We start from the raw sequence: 19,158 nt of genomic DNA on the forward strand, positions 1-19,158 counted from the left end.
AGAAGAGTTAGCGGAATATATTTCATATGAATTCTTCAACTTTTAAAAATTGGAAGAATTACAATGATTTAAAACTATTGTTTTAGAAATTGAAACATCTATTTAATTCTTTATCTTTTTTGTTTTTGAACAGGCCATATACTCCTTTGAAAGGTGGAATCTCCAATGTATGGTTTGACAGATTTAAAATATCTAATGACTGCCCCGAACACCTTGAATCTATTGATGTAACATGTCAGGTGCTTACGGATTTGATTAATGATGAAGTCAAAAGTGGCATCAGGAAGAACAGGATATTAATAGGTAAGATCTTTCTATGTTGGCAGTTTAAATGTATTTTTTCACTTTTGTTTAATTCTGTACATGGAATTTTACTTGGAACATTATTTAGAAGCACTTTGTATATCATTCTACCCATGCATAGTTTCAGATAAACTTTGCATATTAAGGGTTTTAAGGATAGTAGCATTATAAGCAACTGCTCATGAAACTTTAAATGATTTTCTTTTTAATAATAACATACTTTAAGATATCCATGGTGGTTAAATTTTTCTTTCTAGTTTAATTTTCAGTTAAGAAATTACTCATTCCAATTTTTAAAACATTTTAGCTTAATTTTTAAGAATATGTTTAAATTGTTATTACCATAATTAAGATAAGTTAGAGTACATAGCCAAAATATAACATAAAATTCATGAAAAGTGATCTCTTCAGAGTTAATATCATAGAAATAGGTATTTATAAACTTTTGTCAAAAAGGTCTTTCGCAATCTCTCTTCCCAAGGGCTTAGAGCATGCCTTTATGTAAGCTGAAGTCTGCTTATACCCTTTTCTTTTTCTGTAATCATTAAATACATAAACTATGAAAATCTCCATGTCTGTAATTCATACAAAAATAAGATGGGCTCTATAGAATGTGAATGATACAGGATGGATTTTTGTTAAAGAATTATTTCCAGGAGTTCCCGTCGTGGCGCAGTGGTTAACGAATCCAACTAGGAACCATGAGGTTACGGGTTCAATCCCTGCCCTTGCTCAGTGGGTTAAGGATCCGGCGTTGCTGTGGCTCTGGTGTAGGCCGGTGGCTACAGCTCTGATTTGACCCCTCGCCTGGGAACCTCCATATGCCGCGGGAGCAGCTCAAGAAATGGCAAAAAGACAAAAAATAATAATAATAATAATAATTACTTCCAAATAACTATTTAACTGATAATGAGTTGTATTTAATGATGAAATTATAAAGCAAATCCGATATCTCCGTCACGTTTTAAGATAACATTATAATCCACACTGACATCCTGTGTTGACAGGACTGGGGCAGATGAATAACGTTTTGTGTTTATTGAGGTACTGAGCTAGTCATCGAGTTGAGAAGCAACATGACCTGATGGACAGAATCCATTCTTTTCTGTCCTGCTTCTACATGGACTTTCTTACTCAAAAACTGTGCGCCTTCCAGCCTGATCTCATCACCTTCGTGGGCCTCTGTTTCCTCATCCGTGTTTAACTCTGTATTTCACCCTGGAGCCGGAGTAAGAAAGGGACATAGACTACATGATGGGGGTACCGGAAGGAGCATAGCCAAGGGCACCCTACTCAGTCTAGCGGGTTATGCGAGTTCCAAGGTAGAGTTCAAAATGTGTGACTGTATGCCAGAGTCGTCCTTTTGTCATTTAGCGAATGTTTGCTACATTTCTCCTGTGTGTCAGGCAATAAGTGAGTTTCTTGAAGGGACTCACAGATGTGCCACCATGGCTTCCAACCCAGGAGAGCTGCGAGGTTCTTCGAATGGTACCTGTGACGTCAGCTGGCCTTGATGAGGGCCCTAGAAGCAGTGTCACCAACAGCTCCTCACAGGGAATGGTCACGCAGATTGACTTGTATTTCTCAGGGCCCATCCCTCACAGCGCCTAGCACTAGCAGAACATGTGCAGTGAATGGCATGACCTGACCAGTAAATTAATAGTTTACGTAATTGAGAACCTCAGGAATTGAGGTGAAGAAGCGGCCATAACTGTTTGGGCTATTGGAGAAGCCTTTGATAGAAGAAAGTGTCAGAGACATTTGAAATGTTGAAGTGTGCAAATAAATAAAATTGTAACTGTGGCAGAGGACTAGATGTGGAGAATGAAATGAATGGCAAGGAGAAGTAGAAAAAGTAGTGCTAGTTGTTTTTGTCTGGATGGCTTTAGCAGCAAGTCTGTTATATGATGGAAGCTACCTCCTGATGCTGATGGCTAGACTGATGGCCTGAAATGCAGAATGGTATAGTGATAAAGCTACGTCACATCTAAGGTCCACCACTGCCTGGCTGGTTCCTTTCCTAATTTACCCACACTAAATTTCTGCTACCGTCTCTGTAAAGTGGGGATAATAATACAATGTCTGTTTTGCTGGGAAACTCTCTATATACGCTGTTTGGCTCATTTTACACTCTCAGTAAATTCTTTCTGGTTCCCCTTTTTCCTTTATTCTATAGGTAATTGGGGAGAGATGATAAAAGAGAGTCTTTGAATCATAGAGTTAATTGGAAATGTGCTTTAGGAAAATGAACCTGGCAGAAGGGGTAAGTGAAGAGATACGAAGTCAGGCGTAGGAACACCAGTTACTGAATTTATGATTATAGGGCAATGAGATGCTGAAGATTAATGTAAGAAATTGCTTTAAAATAAAACTATAAAAGCTTCATACATTAAAAAGTAGAAAATATACAGATTAGTACTTTTAACGTGCCTGGAAAGACAAAGAATAAAGACATCAAGAATGTATCCTGTTGAACTGTAGCCGCTTATCTGCTTCCTTCTTCTCTCATCTCTGCTCCTTGCCCTGTTCCTCATCTGCCGTTGTATTCATCTTTGAAAAGAGGCTGTGGATTGTTCTAAGGTCAGAGAGCCGATAAGAATTTTGAATCTAGGTTTGCTTCACTTCGAAGCCCATGATTCTTCCATTTAATTGAATATTTGTAAAACTCTTAATTATCAAATGCCTTTTATAGAAAAACTGCTAATTGGTATGTCTACCCCCTATATTAGAATGTCTGTCTTATTATGGATCTCCCTGAATAGTGTTGTCTTGAAAAACCTTTGCTAAAAATAAACAAAAGTGGTAATTAACTTGCACTGAATTTATTTTCCTTTTGTTAGGTTTTGACACAAGAAAAGCTATTTTTAGTTGTCTATTTTTTTTCCAAATAATTTCTCAGATTAAGAAAGTATTTCATTTGAACTTGAATAAATATTCAAATAGATTTTCTGTTGACTTTTCTATAATATGATTTTTCAAGTATTATGTGATTCCTCTGGAATTTAGTTTCCTTCTCCCATATCATGGACGGTTTTAATTCTTTTCTGACATACCAAGAGAACCTTGTTAAATAGATGATCTTATTTATAAAGCAATCAGCAATGTGGTCAGTATTTTATCAAAGCGCCATTGAACTTACAATGAAGTTTCTTTATGGAACGGTTATAAACTATTTTAAAATTCGAAATTTACCCTACATCATAGGGTATTTGTATGCTCTTACATGAATATAAAAAATTGGGAAAGAAAAAGTATTTTTCTAGAATTTGTGAGAAGAGCTTATTAACTTCTGTAAAGCCTCTTTCCTAGCTTGTGATGTGAAAGAGACCATAAAAGTGCAGCTCCAAGGTTGCTCCTCCTTGTTACCTGTATTATTATTATTTAACCAATAAGTGAAGATGACTCTTCAGCAACAGTTCTGCAGCGTTAAACATGTACACCAAACCTGTGATTCTTGACCTTCTTTTATTATGGAAAATCTTTGCTTATCCCACCTCCGTTTTTGTTGCTAGATGCTTTTCGTAGGTTAGCTATGGATGCACAGAGGAAATAGCATTCTAGTCTTATAGGGATTTTCTCATGCAATTGTTACTTTTTTTTTTGTCTTACTTATCTAATAAACTTCTCATGTATTTGTAAATGTGGCACATGAAGCAAGCAGTATTGTTACTGTATTTGAATATTTGTACCTGCATTTCCTGAGTTATGACTGTCATAATTGCAGATTCACTAATGCAGCCGATGGCAGCATAGTGAACGTTAAGAACCTGGGCTCCAGCTCAAACTGAAGGTTTCTGCTCCTAGAGGCACTGTTTTGTGTCAGTTTCTACTCTTAGATTCCCTGTTCCATAGTTATATGAGTCTCCTTAACCTCTCTGCTTAGAAGATAATAAATAGTACTTATCTTATGGAGGTGTGATAATTCAATTGGTCAATTCATGTGAAATACTTAGAAATGGGCCTGGCATATTGTGTTGAAAAGCTTTTCTTGCTGTTGTTAAATACTCTACGTATTTTTCTACTGGTTTTATTCTTTTGTAAAGTGTCTATTATAGTACCTTTTAAGTCAGATGAGATTCAGATGTTATTTGTAACAATGAAGGAAAGATTCAGTGAGAAGTCAAAGAAAAATCCATTTGAGAGGCTGAACGATTTTTATTAAAAGAACAGTTCACTTAAGATGCTAAATACAAACAATATAGTGAGGTTAGGTTATTTTTTTAATGAATTATAAGAGGAAAGACTAGAAAACTTAGAAGATTAAAAAGGAAAACACACAGAGATGATAGTACAAAATTGTTATCCTTATTGATTTTGTTTAACATGTGATAAAATTTCAGATTTAATGTCACATTATGTTCTCATGGAACCCTTGTCTCTGAGATTGTAGTTGCAACCAATATAACTTTGTAAACAAAGCTATTCTTGGAGTTCCCGCCATGGTGCAGTGGCAACGAATCCGACTAGGAACCATAAGGTTGCAAGTTCAATCCCTGGCCTCACTTAGCGGGTTCACGATCTAGCCTTGCCGTGAGCTGTGGTGTAGATCGCAGATGCGGCTTGGATCTGTCATTGCTGTGGCTGTGGTGTAGCCTGGTGGCTGCAGCTCCAATTTGACCCCTAGCCTGGGAACCTCCACATGCTGTGGGTGTGGCCCAAAAAAAAGGACAAAAAAAAAAAAATTCTGTGGTCTATTTTGCTTAGTGGCATTTAATTATATTAAACTCAGTTTTGAAAATAATGTTTTTATAGTATATGATATCCCACCCATCCTACGTAGTCTTCCCAGCTTGGGTCGAAAACGGGGACTTTTCATAATACATTTAATCTCCGGATCGTTGGTAATAATTTTAAATGGTAGAGCACACACACACACAAAACTACCAAAAGCTTTACAGTTTCATGAGGGAGAGCGCGAAAGAGTGTTCTGATACAATCCAGGGATCACTGTAAAAGTAGTTACAGAGTGTGCAGTGTGGGCAGTGAGGAGAGACCAAGCAAATGTTGTGGGAGCTAGGAGCCGCTTCTTGGAAGAGAGAACTTCCAGTTGAGCTTTACAGGAGGAGTGAGAATATGATGGGTAAATAGCAGGAATACATTCCCGAAAGAAAGCAAGGGCCACGTCTGCGTCTCTCAAGATGTACAAGTTTGGCGTGTGCTTCAGCTCCTGGGGTTATTGAACTGTATGCACAGTGACACCATCGAATGTGCATTAGGAGGACTGCAGTGACCCCCCCTATGGAAGCTGGCCTGCGTGGGGGCCAGGAGAAGGGCAGGATGGCCAAAGACTAACGTGGACAGTTTTTCAAGACTCGGGAACACGAGGTTGAGTAAGATTCCGCTTGAGGACATTGTGGTCACCTGCAAGTGTTCGCTATGAAAACGAAGTCTTTGCCTTGTCGTTTTCCTCAATAGACATATTCTTTCTTCATGGGAAAAATAACCTTTGGCTAGACAGGCGGAGCTGGGCGGAGTCTGCTGTGCAGGAGATGGGGGATGAGAAAAACACGTTCGTTCGAGGTGCTTGTGAACCTTCCCTCTGTACCTGAAGCATATTAAGACATAAGAGTTTATTTTTATATATTTACACCACACAAGATTCTACAAAGGGTATGATAAAAGCTAGGAGAAGCAGGGGTGATCAAATAGTGACTTTTAATTTACTTTCTGAGTTTGGCAGCACAGCTCTTGTTGAAACCTGGATTCAAATCCTGTCTTCTGAGAAAATTATTAAAAATATAGTTTTATACTGTGTAAATTATACAGATTATTATCTACAGTATCTTTATTGATCCTTGTAGTGGGTAAAATAGGATATTATTATTCTCATTTCAGATAAGAAGAAACCAAAATTCAAAGAGATTATTGGCTAAAAAATAAGAGTTAAGACTAGAACCCAGATCCACTGACGATAGTCAAAAACTTTGCACCACAGTGAGATTCCTTTTTCAGCCACTAGGTGGTGATAATTTGTTATTAAGAGAAAACTGACATAATTTAGGTTTAACTTTGATCTAGGATGTATAGAACCTGACAAACGATAATGACCAGATTATAAGAATTTTGATAATACGAGCATATTATCAGATTTTTGAAGCAGGGAGAATCAAGCATGTCTGGAATTATGTCTGAGTAATTTACATGGATGCTCTAAATACCCATCCTGAGGAAAAGGGTTAAGGGAATAGTGGTCCATTAATACAATTGAGTATTTTGTAACCACTATATACTATATATACACATTTAGAAGGTACTTGGTATGTGTCATATATGTTCGGTGAATAAAAAATAATTCCAGAGTTTTGTAAAACTGTTTTAAGACATTCAAATCAGTATTACAGAAAGAGAGTAAGGTATAAAATTGTGTGTGTAGAGTGAGCTTAAGTGTTAAAATGAATTTTTTAAAACCTCAAAATCGTATGAGTAGTGAGATTTTGAATAACCCAGTTTCTTTTTTTTTTTTTTTTTTGGTCTGCATGGTGGGAACACTTTATACAATGGGCATGTATTAACATATTAATGTTATAATAAGATGTTATAATAAGTTAAAATGAAGGGATAGATGGAATTACCAAGATGAAACCTAGCTCCACAATTTCCAGGCTCCCTTTTCTGACATTATATGAGATTTCTGCTGAAGCTCATGGAACTAAAACTTGAGAATAGTATTCTTTGACTTTCTTTTAACATACGTATGTTTTAATTAAATAACTACATTTTTTCAACAACAGTTAATCAGAACTTTAAAGGTTTGGGACTACTGTTTTAAAAGTTTGCCTTAGAAAATGATAAATATTTTGTTTGTCCTATAAATGGTGTATGAGAGAAAATCTACAAACATGAAGGGCATAATTTATATATTCCCAAGTCTTTTGAGACTTTATCACAGTTCAGTCTGAAGAAAAATTATACAGTCATTACATGGAGGAACTCTTGAAACTTAGAAGGAGGGTGGATTTTATTGCAGTTTTAAAATCCTATTCAATTAATAGTAAACATTAATTGTAAATTTTTTTTTCTCCCTCTGGATTTTGTTTTCAGATAGATTAGCTTAGTTTTCGCAGTATAGTTTTTATACATTGTTTCTGTTTAATTTAAAGAGTTCATAAAAGCTAGGTTTATTATTTTTTAACATGTTTTATTCAGCTTGTTAATGCATGTTGCAATGTTAACTCATGACATTTTAATACTTTACCAGCAACTATAAATATACATTATAACTATTACCTACAATGAGTTTACTATTTGGCATTTACTTATTGAACAGTATATTTTATATTGCATTTCAGACACTTACATGGAAATTGAATTCAAATAACTAGTCCTTTGTGTTAATTTTTCTCCTATTCAAGTCCCTTTTCACACCGGTGTCCACCGTGTAAGAGGCGATTGTGTTGTCAGAGACGGCTGCTGAGGAAATGCAGACTGTCTCACAAGGTTCCACGTAGACATTTGACTTCGATTAAATCTCAAAGGAATAAGTTTTCAATGAAGACATTTCTCTCCACTGTACATTACGAGAATTGATCATGAGGCGAAATGTCTGTAGGATGCATTTTTGTTGTTGTTTGCAATATTTCGTGTGTGGAAAAGTGTTTTCTTTTTCAGTTGTGTTGTTGCTGCTGTCAGGCTGGTCCCATCAAGGGGCTCTGAAACCACATAAAATGAGTAGGTTACCCGAGTCAGTCAAAATGAAGTGATGGGGTGGGTGCCTTTAACGGGTAGCATTTTCCCAGTAAGAGGGCTTTTAAAATAATTTGCTAAATGTATTTTTGCTTACCCGTCTATTTCTGTTCATGTTTTCCCTTTGGTATGATTCAGAAAAGAATCTTTATCACATTAAAAGATCCCATTTACTAATCTCAGCCACAGCGTTATTGTTTTCTGTTTTTTGGTTTTTTTTTATTTTTTGGCCGCCCTGCAGCATGTGGCGTTCCTGGGCCAGGGATGAGATGCGAGCCACAGTTGCCACCCCTATACCACAGCTGTGGCAGTGCTGGATCCCTAACCCACTGTGCTGGGCCAGGGATCGCTCGAACTTGCGTCCCAGTGCTACAAAGATGCCACCGATCCTGGTGCACCACAGCAGGAACTCACAACCTTATTTTTTAGAAAACATTGATTTCACTGGTGTTCCATGTATGGATTTTTCAGTCACTGGGACAGCTTAGATTTTCTGCACGTACTTCATTGTCCAATATGATACTCCCTAGCCACATGTGAGTAAACATAATTTAACTATAGGTAAAATGTAATAAAATTAAACATTTCATTAGTCAGTCACATTTATTATGTTCCTTGGTACATTTGGCAAAGATGTAATTGAAGATCTTAAATTTCTCCAGCAAATGAAAACTGTGTTCCTACAGCCTTGTTATCTGTAACATACGGATTTCTTTTAAATCAGATGTCCTTTAACTCTCACTCAGGCTGGGGAGGGTGGCCCTGAGTCTGGCTGACTCCTGTAAGTCTGTAGGGCTCCCCCTGTGCCATGCCAGGGCATGTTCCTGCCTCCCCATCCTGTCACGTATCTGTTTTCCCTCAAACAGAGGGGTCCATGGATTTTAACCTGCACGTCTCCAGTGGCTAGTGTCACTCCAGTGACCGTATTTGGCACATAAAATGCAGTAAAAGTTTGTCAAGTGAGTAAATTGTTTTCTGCCAAACTCTTTATTTATTTTATTTATATATTTTGCTTTTAAGGGCCACACCTGAGGCATGTGGAAGTTCTCAGGCTAGGGGTTGAATTGGAGCGGTGGCTGCCGGCCTACACCACAGCCACAGTAGCGCGGGATCCAAGCCACCTCTGTGACCTACACCACAGCTCATGGCAATGCCGGATCCCCGACCCACTGAGTGAAGCAGGGATTGAACCCATGTCCTCACGGACACTCGTCGGATTCCTTTCCGCTGCGCCGCGACGGGAACTTGCCCACATTCTTTTTTTGAAAGTACATATGGATATGTATGTTTTAATTATACCATCGCAAGGCTGTTTTCAAAATAATATTATAATACAAAGATATTTTAACTGGCTCATCAAATTTTTGATCCTCCTTCCTAATTCAAAGATCCCTGAGCATCTATGATACGGCAAACACTAGAAATAGAATCCTTATGGAGCTTGTAGCTTGGCAAAGAAGGCAAAAAGGTGTATGTTATTAATTGTAGTTCCAGTGTGAGGACTCCAATAAGTATAAACAAAATATAAGTCGACATTAGGAGTTTAAATAAATAACACTTGTGCCATGACTCATATTTTGAATTACGATGAATATTTTTACTCGACGACCAAGATGTCTTTGTTCGCTTCTAGCCCCTCTTATGAGAGATTATTTTACCAGTGATGACATAGATAGAACAGTGCTATTTATTCATGGCAGGTCTTTCTCCATGAGCTCTAAAGTAAACTAAATTTTCTTTTTAGCATTTATCTCTTTTAGGTCTCCAAATATTTATGGAAACCTGGCATAGCTATATCTTGTTCTAAATTATTGTTAACACATATTCTGCTATGTCTGATAAGTGAACTTTTGCTTCTTGTAGGAGGATTTTCCATGGGAGGATGCATGGCAATGCATTTAGCATTTAGAAATCATCAAGACGTAGCAGGAGTATTTGCCCTTTCCAGTTTTCTGAATACAGCATCTGCTGTTTACCAGGTAAGTTCCAGATTTTAAAAGCAAAGCAGAATAAAAAAAGGAAAGAAAGGAAAACCATTAGACACTGACACATTGCAAGTAAAACAACATTGATTAACCACTGCTACACAGGGCATTTCTGAGACTTGATGACCAAATTAGTTTTATTGATTAATACCAGCCAGTCAGTCATGTTTCCACAAAGAATTTGGTTCAGCAAAGTGTCAAAGGGGTAGGATAAAAAAATGTATCTTTTATGCATATTAAAAATATAGATGATTGAGCTAGGTTGGTTTGTTATGTCATGAGCGTCATCAAACCAGAGAATCAGTTACACAGCCAGTACCTGTTCTGCAGCAATGTCCTAATTTATGAATATGGCGCATTAGAGTATTGCAGCCTCGTTACCAGCAATGGAACCAGCAGGTGCAGCGATGCGACCAGACATGTCATTTTTCCCCTGCATCATCCCTTAGCCCTGCGCGCCTCCCTCTTTCCACTCCATGCGAAAGAGGTGTGTCCTCCCAAGACACACGGTCTCTGTAGGAAGTGCTTCGGCCGCCTCGAGCCGGTCCTCTGCGTGTGGGTGCAGGTCACATCCGCTGTGGCTCACGGGGGCCCAGCCCTCCGGCGAGTTCCTCAGACGGCACCACCGCGGCCCCTTTCCCCCGAAGTACTGAGGCGTGGGTTACCCTGGCGTCTTTCGGCCTCTCAGACCCGAGGATGCTGGTCTCCATGAGGGTCTGAGACGCTTCCCTCTTTCTCTTCTCCCCCCTAGGCGCTCCAGCAGAGTGACGGCCTGCTCCCTGAGTTGTTCCAGTGTCACGGTACCGCAGATGAGCTAGTTCTTCATGCCTGGGGCGAGGAGACAAACTCCACGTTGACGTCTCTGGGGGTGAGCACAAGGTTTCATAGCCTCCCAGGCGTGTACCACGAGTTAAGCAAAGCAGAGCTAGAAAAGCTGAAGTCCTGGATTCTCACAAAGCTCCCAGAGTGACGGAATCGGGACGGATTTGTTCACAGACATGTAGTGTCTTGTTGAAAAGTGACTTTTACAGCCAGAGTCTAATTTGATAAATAAGCGAAAATAGTGAGACACATCAGTAGGTCACGGGCTTATTTGTTAAATGCTGGGCACCGCAGAGAGTAGTATGGTCCAGGTCATGGTAAACATTAATTAAGGCAAGGGTCTGTGCGTGATTTGTCAGATACGTGTTCATAAATATTTGGAAACCTTTTAAGTAATTGAGTACTAAGCAATTAAACCAGCTGAAGTAAAGGCAGTGGGAAATCATGAAAAGGTTTCACATGATAGTATTTTGTCTTCATCGTCACCTTCTTTAAACCACCTTCCCAGCGGGGTGTTCGTGTTTCTGTGGTTTTCAGTGCCCCCCCGTCCCGTGTGTCGCGTGGTTTCGCGTTGTCTCCGCCGATCCTCACAGGGCCTTGAGGAGGTAGACTGAGTGGGTGTTACTGGTATTTGATCCCAGGGATAGGAGGAGTAAAGACTCCCCCAAAGCCTCGAGAGTGGAGGCTGGAAGCCTTCAGGTGCCCGGTGGAGCCCTCTTTCTGTGAGACCAGAGTACTGGTCTGCTCCAGGCCTGGGGCTCCGCTTAGGCTCCAGGTCCCTGTCAGTACTCAGTATGGCCGGTCTTTTCCATTTTATCCATTCTCGTGGATGTATAGGGGTGGCACTTTGTTGTTTTGTTCTTTTAGGGCCGCACCTCTGGCATATGGAGGGTCCCAGGCTAGGCCTTGAATTGGAACTGCAGCTGCCAGCCTCGCCACGGCCACAGCAACACCAGATCCGAGCTGCATCTGCAACCTACACCACAGCTTGGGGCAGCGCTAAACCCACTGAGCGAAGCCAGGGATGGAACCCGTGTCCTCATGTGCTGAGCCACAATGCGAACTCCCTGTTATTTTCACGTAATAGGAATTTCTTGAGGTATGATAAGAGAACAGAATTACCAGTGCCTTGCACACATTTCAGGAAAATTCAGATTATATGAGACACAAAGACAGCTGGTACACAAGACTTTGTGTGTAATTTTAACACGTGAAAAACCAAAATTATATTTACAGAGAACCAGTGTACTGTTATGTATGTTTGATTCTGCTTCACATCTGCCTGTAGAAACACGTCTCTGCGGCTCTACACGCATACAGCCTTTCCCAGGGAAGGGCGGCCGCAGCGTGTTCCCGCACTGAGGCTAAGGTGCAGGTCCTTGCGTGCGTCATCGCGTGCGTCATCTCTGTCATATTGGTCAACTCTGCCATTTAGCTGCAACCAGATCAGGTCCGTTTGTTCCATCCAGCACTGAATTAAGCTGCTATGATCAGAGCTCTAAGCACCAGCCACGCTGCAGCCCTGGTCCCAGCTGCGCCCACCAAGGGCCTGGTCCCATCCAGCTGAACAATTTCCATGGCCTGGTAAGGATGTGCCTCAGGAGGCCAGCTGTCCTTCTCCTTACGTCTCTGTACCGACCTTCCTACTTCGTCCAAAGCATTCATCCAGCGTTGCGAGGGCAATTGCTCAGACTCCATCTGGGCCTGCAAGGCACAGTCCAGGGCGGTGCAGCCTCCACCAGAGCCCCGGCCTTAATGGTCAGGAGGAATCACAAGGCTTTGAAAGAGCTTTACATCATCTCCCAGCATTTTATTCTGACCCTTGCCCAGAAAACAGCCTAGGACCCCTTTCTGAGGACAGCTGTATTTATTGACCTAACCACCTCACCAGGGTGTGTGGTCCAGGAGAAAGTAAAACGGGTAGATCCAGACATCTGTTGAGTCAGTTTTTGCTGAGAAAGACCCAATGCTCAAAGATACCAAACCCCAGTGAGTTGTAGGGACTGTGTGCAGCCCATCCAGTACCTGACTGCCAGCTCACTGTTGAATCATTTTGCAACAAAAGGCTCTGCATTGTTGAACGGGAAGCATTCCAGAAATAAAAGCCAAAAATACAATACAGATTCATTTTATGAGCCACAGTAGTGTGGCCCCTGTCAGCTTATCAGACTGGAACAGTGACACATAACCTGAGAAAGTATTAATACACAGTGAGGCACCACTTACAACCCCAAGAAGAGGTCAAAAGTCAGATGTAATTAGTGTGTCAGGAGCAAGCATGGGCAATGCCCCAGGCAGTGTGGTTGCCTTCACTGCCAGACAACTGGGTCAACTTTCGTCAGGACTCAAAAGTTTGGCATGCAACGGCAGGCCGTATATCAAAAACACTGGCTCCTTTGCTTTGTATCCAGTATAATGGTTGATGTGTCACCGTGTCTAGTCTGCTGATGGCTTAAGTAAGCAGTGCTGGCAGTCTGGCCGTCCAGTCTCGACCAGCAGCTTGACTCCAGTCAGTTTCAGCAGAAAAGTGGGTCCCTCTACATAAGTGACTCAGATGGTTCAATCAGCAGCCACTGTTTATTTCCTGGGTTAGCAGAGCCAAAGGGAGGGGGGGCTGTCTTTAATCTTCCAGTCTGTGGTTCGCTAAGTGACAGTCCAAATAATCAGGCCATGACAACAACTCAAGAGTCAGTAAAAATATAATGAGGTTGATCCAATGTTGTGTTTGCCAGAGCTATGAGGGCAACCTCGAGTTTTGCCCACTGAGCAGAAAGACCCTGTCCACTTTCAGTTCTGAGTCGCTGGCCCTGAGCCCAAACAGTTGCATCTGACCAGTGGCCACCATCGGGTTTCAGCTCAGCCAGCCACCGCTGAAGCAGGCCCAGGCGTTAAGGGAACCTCTGTGACTCAGCGGCCCTGCACCAGCAGCTATGCTGCAGGTGTTGAGGTGGAAGAGCTGCCATTTTTTCATGTAGAGCCAAGGCGCCGCTGGGGCCAGGCCGGCTGCAGTCTTGAATGTGCCATTTCCACGACTGGATCCTTTTCACGTTGTTAGTCATTGAGCCTGAGTCGATCCATCCCAAAAGGGAAATACCAGGCCAGAGAGTCACAGTTCCTCCAGGGGACGGGCACTCCGTTTCAACAAGAGCCCAAGAGTAAGCTGACAGCTGCTTTTTCAAAAGAGGTCCAGCTGGGAGCTGTGGCAAGGAGGCGGTGAGTGAGTCCAAAGGAGGCCACCTCCGACTGCCAGAGGCTGCAACTGGCAGCATCGTCTGTCACAGAGGCTTGTGGCCTGAAGGGTCCTCAGCGGTGGAGGGCCCGGCAGCTCCCTCCGTGCAGCTCCTCCCAAGCAGGAGAATGGCTCTGGGACCTCGCGGGCATTTACAGCGTAAGCATGTCAAACATGAATACCAGTCACACATTCAGCAGCGGGACCCAGAGGACAAGACACTGAGTCCCCCCTGAGGGCTCCACTCCCGGGTTTACGTCTTCCTCCTTGCTGTGAACTCTTGCCCAAGTCGAGCAGTCAAATTTGGGCATAATCCTCCCTGGAGGGACCTGTCGGCCGGAACTCGGGTGCCAGTCTCGGCCAGATCCACAAAAGTGTGAACCCCTTCTCTTTCCCACATTCCCTGGGGATAGATTGCGATTTTTCATCCCTTTGGAGAACAGAGCCGTGTCACCCTGGCCCCAAGCTGTCCCTTACGCCAGCTGAGGTCTGTGAAAGGAGGAGGGGCGGATCTCAGGGGTATGGGGGCGCAGGGGGGAGACTCCATGCTGTCCCATTTCAGTTTGGAGAGGCATATCGGTGGCCTGCAACAGTTCGGGCTTTCGGAGTCTGTTTCTCACTCTTCAGGGGGTCGACCTCACCAGCCTTGTAAACTCCATCTAGGACCACGAAAGCCTGTCCCTGAGTGCCAGTCAGTGCCCTCTCTGTGGCTTCCAACTGGAAATCGTCTCCAGGCAGTTTTCTGAAGGGTCCAAAGTGCCCTTAAGGCAGGTAGGACCCAGTGTGCTCTGTGGCCCTCTACGCCACCCCAGCGGATGCAGGGCTGGCGGCGTAGACGCGGCTGTCGTGTTGCCCCTTGAGGAGCATGCTGCATGATGCCATCCATCCATCCACCAGAGAGCGGTCTAAAGATTAGCCGGGCCTCTCCCCGTAGGGATCGTGAATCTCCCTTCCTTCACACTCGAGGCAGGTATGTGTCTCTGCACCTGTTGTCAGAAGGAGGAAGGATCCTTCTGTCCATACAGAACGAATGTTAGTATCCGTTATTCTAAAAGGGGGGCCCGAGGCTGAGATTGACCGAGGTCCTTCTACTGGAGGAGAATTAGCAGTAAACAGGGTACCAGTTGGGGAGCTGTCTTGATCCCATTCTTGCCCAATTGCTCCTCATTAAGGGAGAATAAGCTGGAACACCATTTACTGCCCAGTTGACCAGCCAGTTTGTTCAGCGTGTTCGCTGCCATATCCCCAGGACTTCCCTCAAATTCTGCAAAGCCTTCGTTCTTTCCTTTTTCATACTTCAGTCTTTCAGAAAACGAGTGTGAAATTTAGTTTGAAATATTGAGTGGAATTTTACAAAAAGATAAGCTATTGTCTGAAAATATATGTATTTTTTATGCTCCCCTCAAGTTATTACGTGCATTACCTTTGTGATTTTATTTAGGCCTTTGTCTTGGACTGGTTACGAAAGCCATATGTGATTTTTATACTGGGAATAGAATTAATGGGTCTATGATGAATAGTGGACATCCTGTTTTGAAGAAATCATATTTTGGGCAAAATGCCCATAAGAGACCTGTGTTTTTGCCAATAGTTTTTAGTTCAGAGCCTCTGGGATCTTTCTTTTTTTCATTTTTTTCTTTTTTTTTAAGAAGTGATGAGAAAGTTTAATGTGCTTGCATTCTATTTTAAATTCCTATTAGAGATTATTTCAAAATAGCTTGTTACTTCATTTTTTGTTATTGTAGCAAATTAATACTTTTTTTGGTTTTGATTTATTCTGGTATTTCACTACCTACTCTTAAGGACATAGTATTACTTGAATTAAAAAAAAATCACTGTTTTCATTTTCTCTTTCCCTCTTTCTTCCCAGCTCTTTGTTTTGTTTTGTGTTGTTGTTATTGTTGTTTGGCCCTGCCTGCACCATGTGGAAGTTCCTGGGCCAGGGATCGAACCCACACCACAGCAGCGACCCAGGCCACTGCAGCAACACCACCAGAGCGTCAACCCTCTGCGCCACAAGAGAACTTCAGTTTTTTCTAGTCAGTTGGTGGCTTGTCCATTTGAAACTAGAGGAACACTTGACGTATTAATACTTGACATAGTAATTTTGGCCATTCCTGGTCTGTTTTCTTTTGCCAATGAAATTATTGAATTTGAAATGTCTGTGAGAGACAGACATCTTTCCCTTGGGCACTAGGTATTAAGCTCGTTTCTCTGTCCTATAACCAGAGAGAAGTGTCAAAACCAAAGATCACAGCATGCAATCGGCAGAGGCAAATAAATGGCTCTCTCTAAAAATTTCACTTCAACAGCAATAAATCTCTAGTTCAACTTAAAAACAGGGTTTTTAAATGGCGAATGAAAAAATGTATCAATTTCAAATAGTAGCTGAAATCCTTTAAAAAAAAAAAAGTTTCTTCTTAATTAGCCTGTGAAATGTCGAGCGGGCTTCAGGGCAGCTGTTTTGACGCTGTCTTGGTTCTGCCACAGCATCAGGAATTTCTCTGGCTGGAGGGAATCCAGAAATTATCATTTTACACATGGAAACTGAGATCCAGAGATGGTTGGTGACGTGCTTGGAATCCCGAGGAAGCCTTTGCCCTGGTCCATAGAGCCATGGTGGTAATACTCAGAAAGGCCGTGAAATACTCACCTACATTTCAAACGTCAGATTCAGAGCCATTTCCTTTCCTTTGCAGACATTCGATATTCATGCTGCCTTTGGCTCCATTTTACTGTTGTGCTAAATGCACGTAGTGGTCCCTCCCTCTGCCTCAGTAACAGGCTCAGCCTCATGTTTCATAATGGTGCAGATTTAAGAGTTTTTAAAGCCGATTAACCATTTCTCTCAGAGTTCTAATTTCTGAGCCCCATAACCTGCTTCAGTCCTTATCTTACTCGATGTCTTTATAGAATGTGATGCGTTGATTAACCCCTGATTCTGGAAACTTGAACCTTCCAGCCTGGTTTTTTAGTATCTTTGGACTATGATTTCTCTGTTTCCTTCATTTTTTTTTTCTTCTTGCTACTCCCTTTAATGTGAAGGCTCCTTTTCATTCTGTTTTTCTCCTCATTCTCTTTCTGGGTGATCTTCCACATATATGGCTTGGGAATGCTGGCCCCATAGCCACCTGTCTGGCCCCAGGCTCTCATCATTGCTCTCCACCCCCGCTTATACCTCCTGCAGGAGCGTCTCACCTGGGTGTCACACAGCCCCCGACACAGTTCGTATCCTCACAACACTGCAAAATGTTCACACAGTTCCTATCCTCAAAATATCGCAAAGTTTTCACACTTGCCAAATGTGATTTGGGGAAAAAGCCTCATTTCCCAAGGTTCTGTTCCCTCGTCTATAAAATGGATTTGTTCTGAGATAAAGGAAAAGGAGCCCGGCACGGCAGTGCAGCGTCATTGCTCTCTTGGTCTGCTCCGGAAGGCCCTTCTGTTGTGATCTGTTTTAAATGAACTTTCGGCCACATAATAATGTCTTTGTGTCACCCCCCCACCCCGATCCTTTCATCATGCCTGTGAACAAATCCTTTTGATGTTGCATCAAAGAAACGTCTTTCCACTTGGCCTCTACACCATCCTCATGGCCTCCGCCTTGGTTCTGTTCTCATTACACCTCATTACACGGTCTGCCTCTGGTCTCCTTCGTCGCTTCCTTCTCCAGCACACCAGCAGAACCATCCGAGTTACTGGCCTTCCCTACTGCCTCTCAACCCTCCCATCTGGGCTGGCTCACCACTGTCTTCAGAAAAAAATGAAATTTTGGGAGTTCCCACTGTGGCTCAGCGAGGGAAGAACCCGACCCATATCCATGAGGATGCAGGTTCAATTCCCGGGCCTCACTCAGTGGCTTGAGGATCCGGTGTTGCCGTGAGCTGTGGTGTAGGTCGCAGATGTGACTCGGAGCCAGTGTTGCTGTGGCTCTGGCTCAGGCCGGCGGCTTTGGCTCTACTTCGACCCCGAGTCTGGGAACCTCCACATGCCGCAGGTGCGGCCCTAAAAGAATAAATAAATAAATAAATTTTAGCCAAGCAGTTACATCCCTTTACAATCTAGTCTGTGCCTATTTCGGCTTCATCCCCTGCCTTTCCCTCTCCCATGTCACAGTGCACATGCACACACACACACGATGTTTCTGCCACACCCAAATTCCCTAGACACACCAGATGTTTTCACAGCTTTACCTTGAGTATATTATTCCCTCTACTTGGAATCCTCTTCTTCCTTCAGCTGACAAACTCTTAACGTCTAAGACACAGGTTTTGGGTGGCCCACGTGTCTTTGGCAGAAGAGGTTGACCTGTTCTCCGTGTTTCCGTGCTTATCCTTTATGTGCCGGTCCCACCAACTCTAAATTTTGAACTCAAGGGCCAGGGCTACATAGGTCTTTCCTCTTCAGTGCCTAGTGCGGTGCTCAGCGATAGACGTCAAACTGACACAGAAAGCGGTCACTGGATGATATCAGACGTTCCATTTCCAGCTGGCTTCGTTTCACTGTTAGATTGCTTTAGGAGTTCTTTTGAATTTATAGAAATCCAGGGAAGTGGTTCTTTCGTTAAAAGGAGTTTTCCCTGAGGTTAGATTTAATTTTTAGGAAGACGGCACTTTGCAATCCAGATGGCGGCACACATGCAGCATGCATTCTGCTCTCCACCCAGGCCCCCGCAGATGCAGATCGTCAGGCTGGGGACTCTCGGAGACCCCAGGTAGTTTCTTCACCTTTCTCAACACGGCACTCCCGGTGGCCACTGTCCCCTGAATAACGATGGCAGCTGGGGTGAAGCCTGTTGGGATAACAAGTAGTTAAAATGTCAGCTGAACTGAAACCCTGGCCCAGCCTTGCTGCTGACAACTCTGAAATGCATGTGATGGTATTTTGTGCCGTGTCTCACATGACCTAGATAATCAACAGTTACCTGTCTTTTAGTGACTATTCATTACTAAACTATTTCTGCCCCATTTTCTCTGGTCATGCAATGGAGCAGACAGTGTCCAAGCTACTTTCGATGGTAGATGTAAGAATAAATATAAAGAATTAAGTAGGAACAAAAGTTTAAAATGATATATAAAGAATAGTTTGAGGAGTTCCTATTGTGGCTTGGTGGGTTAAGGACCCAACATAGTATCC

General features: G+C 42.5%; 1 protein-coding gene across 10 annotated transcripts in view; it reads left to right on the forward strand.

The window, feature by feature from the left end:
- The window catches only part of LYPLAL1 (lysophospholipase like 1), a 166,941-nt gene that overhangs the window by 20,755 nt on the left and 127,028 nt on the right, over positions 1 to 19,158 (forward strand). For 9 of the 10 annotated variants that reach the window (XR_014817306.1, XR_014817309.1, XR_014817310.1 and 6 more), the window contains exons 3-5: positions 134 to 303; positions 9,850 to 9,965; positions 10,723 to 10,839. Coding sequence is in view for 5 of the 10 variants with exons in the window: in XM_021064303.2 (XP_020919962.1) it covers positions 134 to 303; positions 9,850 to 9,965; positions 10,723 to 10,839 (403 nt within the window). In the remaining 5 variants the exon portion in view is untranslated. Of the gene's footprint in view, positions 1 to 133; positions 304 to 9,849; positions 9,966 to 10,722; positions 15,867 to 19,158 lie in introns of those variants that run through there. The other variant, XM_021064302.2, reaches the window with a different exon arrangement.

The sequence above is a fragment of the Sus scrofa genome, chromosome 10, assembly GCF_054392235.1.
Source record: "Sus scrofa isolate SSC_HxYL_T2T_F1_AM1 chromosome 10, Sscrofa_HxYL_maternal_Yorkshire_Landrace_v2.0, whole genome shotgun sequence".
Classification (NCBI taxonomy): domain Eukaryota; kingdom Metazoa; phylum Chordata; class Mammalia; order Artiodactyla; family Suidae; genus Sus; species Sus scrofa.